The sequence below is a fragment of the Centruroides sculpturatus genome, unplaced genomic scaffold, assembly GCF_000671375.1.
Source record: "Centruroides sculpturatus isolate CEXI.00-Female unplaced genomic scaffold, Cexi_2.0 scaffold370, whole genome shotgun sequence".
In the NCBI taxonomy this organism is placed as follows: domain Eukaryota; kingdom Metazoa; phylum Arthropoda; class Arachnida; order Scorpiones; family Buthidae; genus Centruroides; species Centruroides sculpturatus.
In genome coordinates, this window is record NW_019384564.1 from 335,070 (window position 1) to 352,908 (window position 17,839).

The window sequence follows — 17,839 nt, forward strand, 5'->3', positions numbered from 1 at the left end:
TCTGTATAGATAGAGATGCCCTAATATACACTATTCTCGCACTTTATGAAGCACTACTGTTGCGTGTATTACTTTAAATATTCAAAATGTATTGAAGAAGTTGAAATTTATCATATTTGATATTTTTGTTGTATCGAAACGAGATATTCGATTAAAACAATTTAAATGTTTGTTTAATTTCAATAAATTTCGAAAAGATTTTATTAGTTTTTTTAACTACCAAATTGTTGTAGGGGTAGGCTGCTTACAGGAAGACAAATTATTTGGTATTTAGTAATTAATTACATAGCCATATTATAGCCTGAAATTCGGCAGTTCATTTGGCTTTAACTATAAATCAAGTTTTGAGTTGATATACATATGTGTATAGTAAGGAATTTGATTATACCATAAGTCAAACTTTTGTTCAGCTGTGCTCATAGCATCACCAAGCCCTCTTTCATTTTATCACCTTGTATATATAAATATACAAGGTTTGTATTCTGTAACATAATCTGCCAAACACATAAACACTCGCGCGCTTATGTGTTAGGCAGTAAAGGCGAATGTGTTCCATACAAGAACACGTGCTTATTTGTAATATAAATCACGTGTATGAAGTCTTATCATCATATAATGTTAATAATTGGTTTTAAGAAACTTAAAATCTTACATCTTAAATCTGTAATTAAAAAAGCAGTCTGTAAAAAATTATAATATTTAAAAACAATCAAACCTCGATATATAACTATCCGAAAAAGCGCCACCCTCGTAAAGCACAAACGAATCTTTCTGATAAATACAGAGAACCTTTCAACATCTGTGAATTATGAAGTATGTATTTTTGTATTGTTATCGCCAAATAACGCAAGTTTCAAATTCTCAAACTTAAACTCGTGTGTGTACCTCAATACAACATATAGGCCTAATTCTCGTTGTTTGTGGTACTTCGGTTTAGCGCCATACTCGATATAGTGCCGATTTCAGAGACCGCTAAATCGTGGTTTGTCTGTATGTTTATCCTTTATAGGAATCGAAAAATGCAATTTATACTGTATTACACACGTTCCATTTGTCAGTATAAAGTATTATTTTTACGTCAGTATGATGTCATTTACCGGCTTTTCTCATAACAGATATGTAGAAATGACGTAAAATTGACGTAAAAGCGCACATTATCATAACAAAAAAACCATCTCTCGTTTGAATTGAACAACTAATTAATTTATTTTCTAATTAAATAATTTTCTATTTAATTCCATTTAATTGTTTGACTATTTATACTTCAAAAGTTTACTGTTGTAATGAGTTTTCATGTTACTTTCTGTTGTTAAGAATTGATGTATTCCTGTATAACACTAAAAATTCTTGTACAGGATCGTTTACAATTACGTATACAATCTTATGTACTGTATAAACAAGTTGTATATAAACTGCTGTACATCCTTATGCAAACAGTTATGCATTTAAAGCTACATAGTTTTGGATGCTTAATTGTGTACGTAATGAAGTACAGCGGTATATATAATCCTGTATGCGCAAGTGTACACATAATGTTGTGTTTATAATTAAGTACACACTCACGTACTTATGTATATAGTTATAAACTAAATATACCATTTAAAACTGATGATTACTAAAGTTATACCGCTGTAAATGTACAGTACGTACTGTACTTACGTACGTAGATATATACCTGTTTCAAGCGTGTAGCCTATTTATATATGTGTGTTTACACAGCTAAATATTATTAAGTATCCAGTTATATCTAGGGTGCAGTATCAAGTGTTCAGTGTGTCACATGTCACAAACTCGTTTACTGTGGCTGAACGAATTTGAACCACGTGACACTCAATATATTCGTGTTGTAACTGTTATTTCTGGCATAACTTGAGAGTTAGACATTATTAATGCTCCTGTACGGCACTGAACTTGAATTTGTTCTCTGTTGTTGTCACGAATTGTTTAAATTTTTTATTTATGAATGTTTAATTATAATTAGTATGTTTATAGTTAACGATGTAACAGTTGTTTTTCAGTACAACAGTGTCATTTTTTTTAATTTTACATTCTTATAAAGCTGTGCACGCACCCGGGGATACGAGAATAAAGCATAAATTATTAAAAAATTTAATTGATGTTAACAATAAACATACGTTTTCATACTAATACTATCAATTTTTTGATTTTTTTCCGGTTTAAACAGTATTAAACACGAGTGACTTGTGTGATTTTGAGTTATATTTTGTACCTGAATGATAATATCTTGTAAAATTTTGGTTATAATAACGTAAATTATTAAGTTAACCATTAAATTTTCGTAAATTCTGATGAATAGTTTATAATTCCTCACGCGAAAGATACACAATTAAGTTCTCATATTGATCAATTGGGTGCAGAAAACAATTTTCTCTATAAAATTCCAGATCAAAGAAAAAACCAGAAAAAGACTTAATTAATAACGAGTTACGAAACGGTTAATTTAACAAAATAATAATAATAAATTTACGAAACGCCCCAATGGGATTATATTCAGCTGTCAGGTTTTTCTTAGAAACTGGGTAACGTTTGTCACGAACCAAAGCATAGAGGGGAAAAAAATAAATAATAAAATTGCGGCACGTATATTTATAACTAAAATGCTTCCTGGACACACCCAGTCTACTAAAGTATCATTAATCAGTGGTATTTTACAGAATATAATGCTAATTTCTGTACAGAAAGAGAGAAAAATGGATACGTTGGACGGAGGGTGGAACACGTGACTCGATCACGACAAAAAATCGATTTCAACGTTTTTCAAACAAATAAATCGTGACAGCTTTAGTGTACTAATGAAAACATTTTGATTGCGTGTTACTTAAAGGGATAAAGTCATCTTTGATAACGAAAAATATATCTTTGTCACGTGATTCCTCCACGTTCTCGTTCCTTAACTCGGTTTAAACTAGTTTATATAAAGTGTATTTTTATCCTCTTTTTAAAGTTAATAAGAAATTGCTTAATTTATTTGTAGAATACACGTATTTATCGATTTTATATATGTTTTATTTGTTTACGTATGTTAAATTCTTGTACTTACTTTCGCTTTAATGTTGACTTTGATTCCTAATTTGATAAATTTATCCGCTTTGGCTACCTTTCCGTCTTTTAATGCGTACATAAGAGGAGTGTAGCCGTTCGTCTGCAAGATAATTTTAAAAATTTACATTAAAATGATATATTTTAATACTAAACTTTATTTATTTATTTTATCAATAATGTAGTTAAAGTAACGTGTCTTACTGTTGATGCTACGAGATGGATGCATCAGTAGTTCAGTTACATATAAAATTTATGCCAGATAAATGAGTTTATAATACTAGTAATAGTTAAACTCTATATACACTTAGTTTATTAAAATTATAGCTTCATTTATCAATATAAATTATATATATATATATATATATATATGTATCTAGGCTATTGACGTGAAGTTCTTGTAAAGTTTGCAGCCTTCTCTTCGCATCCACAGCCTAGTCACATATATAATTTTCACCAGATGAGCGAGTTCATAGTATCAGTAGCATCTAACAATTATCGGAATTATAGCTTTATTGCCAGATATCACAGAACAATAGAGCTCTAGTTTGAAAGTTTCACTCTGAATATACGTAATATTAACTTTAATATCAATCATTTACGTATAAAAATGATAATTTTTCATATAAAATATATATTTTTTAACTTTAAAAGTGAAGGAAAATATATTAAAAGCCCTTTTGTATCTGCAACCATGCAATTGTTTATATTAAAGAGGAGTTAATCACGAATTAATTTATTCATGTTTAAAAAGTAAAATTAGATATATAAATTACATCTTTAAAATTTAAAAACGTTTCTAACATTATGTTTTGCAGAGAAACATGTTTTATAAAGCTGTTTAAAGCTTTATAAAATGTGTTACTCTGCGAAAGAATAAAGCTGTTTAAAGCTGCCTTATGCTTAAGATAAAGCAGCCTTAAATTATACATAGGAAAAAATATATAATTTTTCAAATATTAAATGGGGCTGTTCATAAATTACGTCGAAATTTTTCTTGAAACTTTTACTCCCCTCATTGTCCCAATTTGTCCAAGTTTCCGTAACTCCCTCCCCTCTTCGGACGTCCAACAAAACTCGAATCCCCCTTAAATCTTTATCACTTTCTGAATGATGGATGCCTTAAGAAGAAATGGAACAGAATAAATTTTTAAATAAATATAATAAAATGTATAAAATTTAACAAAATAAAACGAACGTTTACTAAAGCTCAACCCCTTCCTTTCCCTTGTTCGAATCGTCTTAATTAACCCCCTCCCACCCTTCCATTATGGACGTAATTTATAGACAGCCCCTTCTATATAAAAAATAATCAAAATTATAAAAAATATAATCATTAAGAGAAGAAAAATACGCATTTTTGTAGTTCTATCGCGTTTAGAACTCGCAAAAATATAAAAATTATCGTTAATCTACGCACAGTAGTTAGAATTAGCATTATTTTCTCTCTAATTATAGTAATTGTCTCATTATCTGAGATTGTTATCTTATCGGGATCATTAAATCTGGCATAATTTCTGAGAATAAATTCAATTCTCGAAACTCGATAATGTTTTCTATAAACGGAGGTCGGAGTTCTCTTCATAAGCTAATTTCTCTACGGAAATATTCGATCATAGAATCAATCTTATAACTGCAAATTTTAACTTATGTTCTTCAATCATTTTCAGTTTTTATGCAAAATACCTACGTTAAATGCATATTTTTTCGCGTTACTAATTGAAGTCTGACCTAAATATTCTTGATTTTCCAAATAAAGAATAAAATTTATGAAAAATTTCGTAATTTTATAAAAGGATTTTCGGAAAATTTAATATATAAACCTACTAGTATAGGATTTTCTATATAATTTTTTGGATGAAAAAATTTGCCTTTAAATAAAGAAGAGAGACCCTTTAAATTTTAATTTAGATACGATTAAATGTAAAATATTTTTGTTAAAGAAATATTTCTAATGATTACGTTTCATGAAATGTAATTAAAAAGTATAAACTAATAAAAATTGTTTATAAGTAATCTATTTTCTTTATTAATTGCTTCCTTTCCGCTGTTTGTTTTCGGATAATCGCAATAAATATGTTTAAAATAATTATAATTCTATAAATTCTACTAATTAAAAAGAAAAATGTTAAAGTATTTTTAAAAAAATTATAATTACTTTAACATCCTCTAACAATCCGCATCTTCTGAAAAAGATGCGGATTGTTAGAGGCTGTTTACTTTTGGATATTAATAACTGATAGTTATCATAAGTTTCTTGTTATATTTTGTTAAAATTTTATTTATTTTGTACTATTATAAATTAAAGATTTATTCTCTTCAAATTAAATTAAATAATATTTACACAAAAAATTTGCAGTTATAACGCTAGAGAAGGATCAGAAATGAACTTAATTTTTAATTAACATTATTACGAGATTTATGAATTTAAAACGTATTAGTTAGTTAACTAATATCTTAATTTTGTATTTGTTTTTTAGAATAAATATATTTAAACAAGAATTTACACTAAATTTTTATACTCTCATAGAAACTTTACGATGGTTTCAAATTTTTTATATAGAAAGAACTATGCCAATTGATAATCAATGTTAAAATATCTGTTTCCTGGTCATCTATCAATATTTAACCATTAAAATAAGAGTTTCGTAATCTATATTCATAATTTTGCTTCCTTTTTTTACTCAGATCTTCTTTGAAGAGAGAAATATCTGAAGAGTACCGAATGTATTTATCTACGTTGTTAATTCTGTTTGTGAAGGTTAGAAAAATTATCGTGACATTTCTAAAGAAAAAAAAATACATTCTAAATATCGATTTTTCTATTCTTTTCTACAATATGTATTTACATAATAATTTTTTCTGACGATAAAATAACAATATTCAGTTTAACTAGTGCAATATATTAAGAATTTGCTACGCAGAGAAACCACTTTTACAGGGTCACAAGTTTAAAAATAGTCGTGAAAATGACTAAAAAATTTAAAAATTACTTGCTACAACTATTTACGATTACAAATTTTGTGAGTTATGAAAATTATCACTAATAATATAAAACATTTTCAATCTTTAACCCTTCTAATCCTATAACAAGCAGCACATGGTGAAAATACATCGTTATCAATAGTTGTAACACGAATTTTCATACGCTAAATAGCGCCTACAGAAGCTGTAAATTCAAGTTTATCACGTTCAAAAAGGGATATATATATTTTTCGTACGAACTTTTAGACAATCAAAGGATTGACGACTCACCTCATCAACCAATTCCGGATTGATGCCGTTCATATGTTTTAGGATAGAATCAACAGCTGGCCATTCACCTTTCCTGCAGCAGATGATCAGTTTTTGTTCTAACTCTTCTTGAGATTTAGCTTCCTTCTTAGGAGAACCATCATAACTTCTTTTTGTGGGTGAACCAGTAGAAGTTTTGGTAGGAGAGCTCATCTGAGAAGGGAAGGGATCCTTAGCTGCATCTTCAACAGCATATCTGGTCAGAGGGCGTCTAGGAGACCTGGAAGCCATGACGGATCTTCGAACACTGTTCGATTAACCGAACTTCCTTGCGAAACCGAACAGATGTTCGGACACACCCGACATCGGTTCGAAACACGTGACTTATCTAAGGAGCGGCCATTTTGTAAGAGAGTAATACCTTTACGAAGTCTCACGCTGGTAGCGACCAATCCAGCTAGAGTATTTTACTTTGACATCTATTCTGTGAAAAACATTTATCGATTTTTATACAAATCTTAACTGCTGTTCAATGTTTGGGTGGAGATTAAATGTTATATACTGCACGCTATCGTTACTCGATCTCAAATTCGGTCGTGTTTGCCTTATATAACTACTAATTCTAATAAAAATGCTTATTATGCATTAACAAATAAAATATATAAAGATGTTTATATTAACTTAAATAAGTAGATTTGTATGCTACTGATAAAATCGTAGTTATTGCAGACTAGCTAATACACCCTTTTAAATCACCTAGTTGGCTAACTCTGGCAATTACGTGTTAGAAGATTGCATTTTTTTAATCTAGTTATATACGTAAAAATATGTTCGTTTTATGAATTTTTATGTGCAAATTCTGTTCCATTCGCGCCTGAAAGAAAAAATGTTCAATTTACTGAAACGAACATATATTTATATATAACTACGGGAAGAACGAATTAAAATTAATAATGTTATGACGTAACAATGTTTGTAATTAATTATTTTATTTTAAATTGTGAAATAAGCAAGTTTAAAAAAACATTATTGAAATGGACATTTTTACTGCTGGAAATATTTTTACGAGTATTGCTGGAAAGCATTATTTTCTGCAATAATTACAGCAATTTTTAAATGCNGCAAAAAATTACAATAAATCCTGAAAACTTTAGAGACATTTCATGATAAAAATGATTAAAGGCATAAGAATTTAATTTCATTTAAATCAACTTTTATAATCAAAAACATTTGTTAAACAAAATTAATCGTGATTCTAACAGATTTAATCATTCAATTTGCGTGATTTTTTCAATATTTTAATGGGTCGTGAGATTTCAAAACAAAAATAATTATAAAATATCATCAATTATAAGTCGTATATAAGAAATAGAATTATTTTATTTTAAATTGTGAAATAAGCAAGTTTAAAAAAACATTATTGAAATGGACATTTTTACTGCTGGAAATATTTTTACGAGTATTGCTGGAAAGCATTATTTTCTGCAATAATTACAGCAATTTTTAAATGCAAAAAAAACAAGTGTAAAGCTCATCTCAAGGGTACTTTCTAGCAATGTTCTAAAGTAGTATTGCTGAAAAGCACTACTGGAAAGACTTGTTCATTACTACACTTACAATAAATCGTATAAATAACGAGAGTAGCTATATTTTAACTAGAAAACTAACTATAATTTAATTTTTAAAAAAATAATTAATTTATCGTTTGCGAAGGTCATGTTTAAAAAGTGTTTTATGTATAAGTCAAGGAATCTTGTACCAAATCATCTTAAAATAATCGTGATAAGTGGTACTAAAATATAAAATAAACTTATTAAAGTATTAAAATAAATATTTACAAATATAATATAAATTTATAACAAAAATATAGTTTTTATTTTAAAAAATGAATGTTTTCTTTAGTAAAATATAAGTTTTTACAAAGAAATTTTACTTCGAAATAAATCTAAACTTAGAGAAAGATATGGAACGATCTTCATTCAACCGCTTCACCTTTCTAACAGCATGGACGATTCTGAATATTTTGATGATTCACACTTTATTTTGAGTATTATGAGTCAAAAATTATTATGTAAAATACCCTCTAGCAAGAACGATTCAGTAAATGTAGACTAAGTATGACCTTAATGACTCAATACGACCATTAGGACCATGTTGGATCATTAGGATTCGAAATTTATTAACTCGACGTGAACTACTTTCATAAAAAGAAGATTCAGATAGTTATTTTCTTTCGATATTTACTAATTTTAAAACTCTGTTCATGTTATCTGGTATATAATGTCGTTAATTGAGTGGCGACACCCCTTTGGTACTGGAACAATACACTAAAGTGTCGCGACACCCAATTTCGAAATCGTGGATCTTAAAGCCAATATACTCAAAATAAGACGAGATTCGTAAAAAGTATTCGTGACAAACATTCTAAAAAAGCAAAAATATCCTTGATCTTATCTGAATAATAATTCACACACACAAACTAATTTGCATACTTAAAAAATATAATTATAAGAGAACCTTTTTTTTAAGTAAGCAAAATGGGTTTAAAACTTAATGATGATTAATTAAATAATAGGAATTAAGTTCACTGAACTATCAATTTTTTTAAAAATTGTAATAAAATTGTTAACATTCGACACGAAAATCAATGACGATCGCTCCTGTAACACATGAGGCACGCAAGTTGTAAATAAATGGCTATTTTGTTTAGTTAGAGGAGGCGTGACTTTCTTTAAACAGTAAATCAAACATGAAGATGACGTAAGTGTTGAATTATGACAATAAATTGTCATTTAAATGCACGTCTACCTTCAGAAAAATATATATTTGTATTCTCTTGGGTATAGTTACATATTAATACGAGATTTTATCAATAATGGATCGTTGCACGAATACTTTTTTTAAAGCGTGTTCGTTATCGCTATAACCGTCTGTCTGGTAATTCGTAGAACGTACTTAGAAGCTTTAGACGTAATTTGTCTCCCATAATTTTCGATTCGATTTTAAAGATTTTTATAATGAAAATTTTAAAGTAGAACTATTCAATTTTACTCGGTTAACTTACTTAATTAGCATTTCGTGACTCGATATATCACGAAACGTTAAATAATTTTTGCGAAATGCTCGAAATTCGATGGAAATAGTTAATACATCATGTCTATTTTTCTTCAGAAAACACATTTTAGACGAATTTAATGCTCTATTGGCATATATACAATACCGCCCACTTACGTCATAAGCTACTTCATTGATCTGTAATTTAGAAAGTTTTATTTTTTGCTGGATATTTCGAAGTTCGTAACAATGGAACCATCATATATCTTTTCATTGCTTAATTATCTGAGATATTAAACAAAATTATTAACCAAATCAATCGTTTATAGCGTATTGCAACGAGCGGGTACGTCAGAGCAATAATTTTTTCAAATTTATTAATCATCTTTAATGATTAAAAAACCAATTAATGCGTTCTTGAAAAACAAAATCTTTGGCTTAATTTTTATACAAACGAATTATATTATTGATTTTTTCAGAATTTTTCGACGTTTTTGTTTTTTAGGAATGCAGATTAAGCTGATTGCGATAACAAAAGTACAGATCAATTATAGAATAAATGAATATTATTAGCGTATGTTTTTAATAAGATTTAAAAAATAATTTATTAAAAATCATCACCATGATACTGGCACTGTACACCATAGGAATATAGTAGTGATACTGAAAATTAATTAGGTATATAAAATGACTATGGCTAAAATAAATGTTTAAAAAAATTTTTAACGTTGTTTCCATATCAAATTCCAAAAAACTTGATAATGTCCTCATCCAATGCAAGAAAGGCAAACAGTTTCTGGCCTCAATGTTCTCACTTTTGTAGACAAAAATTCTGGGTGCTACATGCTAATCTGATATCTATTGGAATTGTGTTTTCTCTTACTGCACAAAATTTATATACAGAATTGGTGCGCTTTAATTAAATTAAAAATTACTATTTTTGATAACCAATAAATATTTAATAAGTGTAAAAACTACATTATCATCGATGGATAGACGAGAATAACAGATAGATTTGACGTGAATATTTATCTTCAATGACTGAACAAATTTCGTCCAGCACCTTGAAAAGATGAATAACGACACTTCTAATGTAAAAAACGACGCGGATAAACGATGTTACAACTAACGAGGTGTTTCGTGAATGTATTCGAACGTCGTTACACCGGGGTCTTTTTATCTAATACCTCACTAAGTCCACATTTTGCTTTCAACTCGTTCTCAAGTTACGACCGGTGGCGCTGAGAACAACAGCTCAGTACAAAAACCACGTACAACGCGGATTAACTCACCCAAAATTTTACCGTCAATTAGAATTAATTTATATAAAATTCAAAATTACTTAACTAGCCAGTAAAGAAAATACACAATACATTCTTTCTATTCAGCAAAGGCATAATCGTATTAACAAGATGCCCTTGTTCAGTTCGTTCTAGAGTGTCCACAAATAACAGCAGTCATTACTTCAGTTCCAGGCATTGATTGTTTGGACATTTGAAAATTTCTATTTCAAAAGCATATCAGTTTTTCAGAACTCAACTGAGGCGCGCAACGAATATACAGACATTAATCTGTAAAGGTATAAAAATTGAAAAGTTATGGGATGTGTGTTCCCTCCACTGCTTTGTCGAATTATTCCAAAAAAAAAACTCTACAAAATAAGATATAATCATGCATCTGTGGTAACCAAATAAAACATTAATGCCATTAGTTATGTTGGTTAATTACAGGCTTAATTATAGGACTACCATTAAACAGACTTATAGATCTACTATTAAGCAGACAGAGAACATTTTCCCTGTATGTTGTTTGTGTGATATCTATTGTATAATAGTGCAGAACGGTAGACTATAATAAAGATGAGCAGAAACGTAAATTAAAAATATAATTAAAAATTACAGCCCGGCATTGCGACGATATCACAAGAAATAACTGCTCGTTAATTATATGTTATGTCTTGTATAATTTTAATTGTAACATTGTCATATGCAGTTCGTAGTATTGTATAAATGTTGTAATTATATTAAAAAAACCAATTAAAAAGGGCATTCTTTGTCGAAATGCATATTGAAGATAATTTAAATATATGTTTACTAACGGATTGTTGTTAAGTGTGATCGCTGTTCGAAGGTGAAAACGTTTTATTTTGAAAAATGTGCTGTTATCTGTGCATATTTTTCAAAATAAAACGTTTTCAGAAAAAATGGCCGCCTTATACAGATGATTATTCTCGGAAAGTGGCAGTTATCAAAGGTTCTGCTATACTAATATATATTAAAACATTTGTTTATGGGTAATACTTTTCTCACTGTATTATAGAATTTTTATTTATTAGCTTGTTTCATCTTAAATGACTTAAAAATTTTTACTAATTTACATAATTGTTCATTTACGGAGCTAATATTTCATGTAATTACATATTTTCAATTTGTCATAATGAGTGCCCTCATGACTTTGATTATTAATTCAGTAAACCTATATAAACAACTAAACCACGCAAAATTAAGAATATTTATTCTTTTATTATTTATAAATAACGTAAAATTTTTATTAAAATTAAATAACTATGTCTTAACGTGGCACCATTATTTTATGGATCCACGAGCCGTCTCTAAATGGAGTCACTTTTCAGAACTTTCTACAGCTTTTAAAAAATTAATTGAGAATGTAAATATATTTTTACCTAACAATTAATTGTTTGTACGATTTAATTTATAAATTAATTCACCTCTTTACATTATAATCGTTGGGTAAATTAATATTGTTAAATAAAATAAGCTCTAAACAATGAAGAGGCAATGTAAATATTATAAAAATTCTATTTTTATTTATCTTATTACTTTATTAAATCGTTTATAGTTATTATATTAAGACATGTCTCTTGATTGTTGTCAGAATCAGATCCCTACTCAAGTGTTAATCCGTGGGATATAAATGTGATTAACTGGTGTCAATCCTGACATAGATCCGAATCCTACAATTTTGATCTATTACAATAGCCCTCCCGGTCAAAAATCGTGACATAGGATCAGATCAAAAGATCCAAAACCAAGAGAACTAGTTTCACAAACTAGCCGCCGAATAAGTGGTACCAACATCTTAATAGATAGATTGTACCCCTGGCTGATCTCACAATATATTTATTACAGAATGCTAAGAAACATTTTGGTCTGAATTGTCTAATTTATTTTAAAAAAATTATTCAGACATATTTCATGTTATTTAAGCTAATCTCTGATAATATACAGCCTTGTGTACAATTGTAACAGTATAATCTTAGAGTATTGGATTATTTATTTATTTATCCTAACTACTTCAAGGTCAGTCTATTGCATTTCCAATGAATATCTAAGAATAATGCAAAAACAAAGATAATTAAAGGATAAGGTTAGCAACATCATGTCTTAATGCAGACAGTGAACATTCAGTTAAATCTAATGACCATCATTCCAAATATCCTTGCAAATATGCCAAAACATATGTATCTTCATTTATTACACAGAATATAATTACAACTTATAATCTTTTTCATTCAGCTGAAATAAAAAACTATGCTAAAATTGAGACAATAAAATTAGCAAATTATATTAAAAATTCTAAATTTATTTTAAAATTAAATATTTAATTAAAACATTTATGAGTATCATGCATTATCTTACCCGTATATCCAGGATGACATGAACAAGAATAATTGTTAGGTACATCAATGCAATTGCCATGCAAACAAGGTTGAGATACACATTCACTGATATATTCATCACAATTCTTGCCTTTCCATCCAGGTAAGCATTCACAATGGTAATCATTAACCTAATTATGATATTGTTGAAACTATTACACCATGCAAAATTCATTCAAAAACATTAAGTATCATGCAAATATAAATAAAAATATTAACATAAATTTTAACAATAATGACAAAAATTTAAACTTACAATAAAGCACATAATATGTAGCATTTCANTAGAAACAACGCAGAAAATGATATAAAAATACGTATTAAATAAACATAAAATTCTTACCTGTCGAGACAATGGCTAACAGCTTCAAGCTCGACTTTCTGATGATTCTCGCATTCGTTTTTATCGACTTGTCTCCAATGAGAATCGGTGTAGCCGAAACAATTCTCGGAAAGATCGAGAACAATATCCAAATAGTTTGTTTCTTGGTAACTTTCCAAGTCACAATCAAAGAAATCATCCCAATCATCAAATTGTTCCTCACGCAGCTCTAGCTTTCTATAAACAATACAGAAAATGAGATAAAAATATTACATGTTACCTATTAGATACGTATTAAATAAATATAAGAATCTTACCTGTCGAGCCAATCGCCAACAACTTCCAGCTCAACTTTCCGATCACACGATACCCGAGGATTCTCGCATTCGTCGCAACGAAAGCAAACATCAATTTGTTGCGAATTAGAATCGCCATAGCCGAAACAATCCTCGGCAAGATCGAGAACAATTTCCCGATAATTAGTTTCTTGGTAATTGTCCAAGTCAAAACTGAGGAAATCATCCTCATCATCCAGCTTTCTATCCACATCCGCACTTATCTGCTCATCTTCCGCATATCTCTCCATATCGAAATCTGAAAAACACAACTCGTCAATTATTTGTGTCTTAGGATCATTCGCCATCTCTCATCGTCGATAATTGGTTCCATCGAGGGTTATCACGCGATATAATATCAAAATTAATCAAGCGTATATTTTTCGTATGTTAATTATTATTAATCAACCTCGTCCATGTTTGCATCGTGATAAAATATACAATATTCTATTCAAAATCAGTTTAAGATATCGAAATTTATCTCGAAATTAATTTCTTATTCTAGTTCTTTGGTCTTAATTAAGTTTAAGAACCTTATGATTACCTAATGACAAATTTGCAATAAATGAAGCTTTTAATAATTCTTTATCTTTAGTAGTTGTCACATTTATGAGCGTCTTTTGATTTTTTAATTCGTCTTTTTTTCTTATAAAAAAATCCCTCGTTTTGTTTTTATATTGTTCGTGCTTAGAATTTAAATGCCTCAACAATTTATTTGGTTTCATTGCTTCATTGGAGAGAACTACACATGATGCAAATGACGCATTGTGGTTTTGTAATTCCTTGAACTTCTATGCTTACGAACCCATATTTGATATAATCACAATCGTATTTTCTAATTTTAATGTTATTTAATTTCATACCTTTAGTTTTAGGACTTGTTTTTTCCGTTGCACTTTTTACTGTATCATCACCATCGGAACTTTCACTAGGATTTTCGTCACTATATTTTCTTTTTGAAGGTCCCGGTCCGCGATTACATATATTAAAAAAAATTTCTAACGTTCCTTTCTGTTTTTTGCTCATTTTTATGGGTTAATTATAAATAATTAAAACTAAACACACAAATGAAATGCACTATTATTCGATCCAAAGTCGATGCTAAAACCAGGGATGCACAACCTTTTCTGAAGAAGAGCTGGGTTAAGATTAACTTTACGGACCTGGGGCCAGACCATTTTACAACCCTCTTTGTTGACACAAGGAGTCTAATTACTTTGCATAGTGTTGATAATCACGAAAAGTTTATGACTTTACACGGTTTGAAATAATTTTTAAATCCGAAACTTTTTAGTGCAATCGGCTTTCTTTTAGTCGTATGACCCTATTTCAGCTATAAATTTTCTTGATCCAACGTAATTAAAAATTTTTCCTATTGTTAGTCTGTGGAGAGACTTTGTTGTAAATAATTGGTTGTTATAGTTTTTGTACATTCCTTTTTGAACTTTGATTGTTATTTTCTAGTTTGAATGAAATTAGGTTGACGAATAAGCGTCTTTTCAGAAAAGATTCGACTATACCAATCAGAACCTAAAATGTAAAAAATCGTTATTTTCATGGTTTTTCAGCGCTATTTTCACTTCTTTTTATGTTATTTGACGCTATTTAGACGAATAAGCACGTTTTCCAAAGCATAAAATTGAAAATTTCCCGCCAAAATAGAAACTTCCTGATAACATCGGAAATGACGTTCTAACATCATCATTTTATTCTATTTGATTCTTCTAAAAATCGTTATAATACTATATATTAGACTTAAAATATTCGATATCTAAACCAGAAAGTGTGTTAGCTAGAAATAAAACTTCAACCCCAGATTTCTCACCTCAAGAAAAGTCATAAAACAGTTCAGTGCTAATTACTTTATGAAAGGGAAAATATTTTATACTAAAACACCCACGACTTGTGGTAAAGATTTTGCCTACTACTAAGCCTACAATTTTTCCTAATTATTTTTAAGATTCCAAGCATTAATAGTTTCTTAGAATTACTTTAAAATAAAAGAAGTAAATACAGTTGTCCCTCTATAGTCCGACGTTTTTTAATCCGACATGCTCAGTAGTCCGACGCACCTCCCGTCAAGGTACCCGTCCCCGTTACGTGTCTGCTTGCACAGAAGCATGTCGCGATGTGAATCTTCCCATCCAATTTTTACACGATGACACACATTTCGTGTGTTTTATGTGAGCAGTTCTGTTCGAACAGTTGGAGTAGAGAATATTGTAAGTTACTNTTTATGAAATATTTCTATATTGGAAAAACCAAACATTTTTACAAATATATTGTATTTAATTACTTTTATGACTATATTAGTTAAGTTCACTATTTTAGGAATCTACAATAATATACTGAAATATTACATCATTTTGGGAGTGATTGTGCTTTAACTATCATATATGGACATTGTTATTTTAAACAAATTATTATTGTAAATTACTTTAGTAATAATAAAATGTTTAAAATAGTGTTGTATATTGTTAAATTGTAATAAACTGTAATAAAATAATGCTCTATATCTTACTAGATCATTACACTTGATACTACGATTCGTTGAACAAGGATTTGATAAGCATTCATTAATTTCTGTTTCACATAAAGGACCCGTATATCCTTGTAAACATTCACATATACCGGATCCAGTAATACATCTACAAAATAATCAAATTTTTAAAAATAAATATATAATAGAATATTGAATAAATATATTGTATTAGTTACATGGTAAATTAATTAGAATACTTATTTTATAGTGGAAATATCCAATCATGGTATGCAAAATGCAGTACAGTGATACCTCAGGATACGAAATTAATCTGCTCCAAAACTGAGATTGTATCATGAAAATGTCGTAAGGTGAATCATTTTCTCCATACGATTACATGTAAAACCAAATAATTCGTTCCAACACGAAAAACACACTCAAATTAAAGCTAAGTAGTACATTAAAAAAAATATAACTATACTCATCTTTACCACAACACCGGAGAATAGTAATATAATTACCTCTTTCTAACCTGTTACCGGTGTGTCTACTAACTCTTAACGATCCAAAACGAACCAAAACTAACGTTTTCGAACCCTTAAACGGTTCTTCTTCAGGTTTTTTCGAATCTCTGATGGAAAATGCAGCTCGTAAAAACTTTAAATTCGAAATATGTAAGTTCGAATGCACGTTTCCCGTTTCCGTCGTTGTATGTCATGCGCAGTCGACTCCAAACGGGCTATCATAAANTCCAAAATAGAATACAAGAATAACAACGTTTAAATATTTGAATATAAAGCAAAAATAACTAAAAATTAACAAAAATAATCAATAAAAATAAAATACAAAATAAATAACTCAAAAAATATACAAAATTATATCAATATATATAGTAGAAAATTACGAGTTTCTAACAAACTTATTCTGTACAATGTATTCCCTTGCTGCATACTGTCTGCATCTGTAAAATTAATGTATTTATTTTTCAACTTTCTTATATATATTTCAAGTTTATCAGCCTTCTGTGGGAAGTGTACAGATTCAATGATATTTTCCTTTTCTTAATTTATCACAGAGTTCTCAGTTTGCGTTATCTTGGATAGTACCGTGCTATTGGATCTCTTTCTTGCATTATATTGATGTTCTTTAAATTAAGTCTAATTTTCAAATTACTTGTGTAACATCGATCGAATCTTTTTTTATCCCCAACTGCATGTTTTCATATGGTACCTTGTACTGTACATACCTGCCTTTTCTTGTTTTTCTAATTTATCCTTATAGTTTCTTAAAATTCGATATATCGTTGGGGCCCTTTTTACAACCATACTAGATTCCCTAGACCAGGGGTCTGCAACCTTTTGAGTCGGAAGAGCCAAAATTACAATTTACAAAATTTCAAAGTTTTTAAAGAGCCACAAAATTTTTTCTTGCCAACAATAAATAGTACTCGCATAAATATAGTTTTTTTGATAAAAAAGACTAATTTATTTATTCATAAGAAAAAATATCTATTTATTCATATATAAGTAGTGTTTTTCACAACAAATTAGATAATAGAAACATCCGACGACGGCGTCATTCGAGAGCTTCCGACGGACTGACGACAGTGACGACGCGTGTCACGGGGGAGGGGTGCGGTGAAAAGCGAGTACAAGTGGCTGAGAGATAGAATC

The 17,839-nt window shown here is 29.1% G+C and overlaps 2 protein-coding genes across 2 annotated transcripts in view; both read right to left on the reverse strand.

Annotated features, from left to right (window-relative positions):
• LOC111624006 (serine/threonine-protein phosphatase 6 regulatory ankyrin repeat subunit B-like) overlaps positions 1-6,585 on the reverse strand; it is an 84,598-nt gene extending 78,013 nt beyond the window's left edge. Inside the window, exons 1-2 of the mRNA XM_023366772.1 lie at positions 6,316-6,585; positions 3,062-3,163 (exon numbers count right to left, since the gene is read on the reverse strand). Of these exons, the coding sequence (XP_023222540.1) occupies positions 3,062-3,163; positions 6,316-6,585 (372 nt within the window). The remainder of the gene's footprint in view (positions 1-3,061; positions 3,164-6,315) is intronic.
• A 6,272-nt stretch (positions 6,586-12,857) lies between these two features.
• Positions 12,858-15,213, reverse strand: LOC111624007. Its single transcript, XM_023366774.1, has 5 exons — positions 14,548-15,213; positions 13,667-13,943; positions 13,371-13,586; positions 13,008-13,158; positions 12,858-12,902 (listed from the first exon to the last, which is right to left on the reverse strand). The coding sequence occupies exons 1-5, from the start codon at positions 14,708-14,710 to the stop codon at positions 12,858-12,860; spliced, it is 852 nt and encodes a 283-aa protein (XP_023222542.1). The 5' UTR covers positions 14,711-15,213.
• Positions 15,214-17,839: the final 2,626 nt, after the last annotated feature.

Bases quoted from the DNA above. Each gene is read 5' to 3' on its own strand.
- LOC111624007 (XM_023366774.1), bottom strand. From the start codon at position 14,710: ATGAGCAAAAAACAGAAAGGAACGTTAGAAATTTTTTTTAATATATGT. The intron at 13,944-14,547 runs GTATGAAATTAA...TGTGTTTTTCAG, and splicing joins AACAAGTCCTAAAACTAAAG to ATTTCGATATGGAGAGATAT. The intron at 13,587-13,666 runs GTAAGATTCTTA...TATTGTTTATAG, and splicing joins GTTGGCGATTGGCTCGACAG to AAAGCTAGAGCTGCGTGAGG.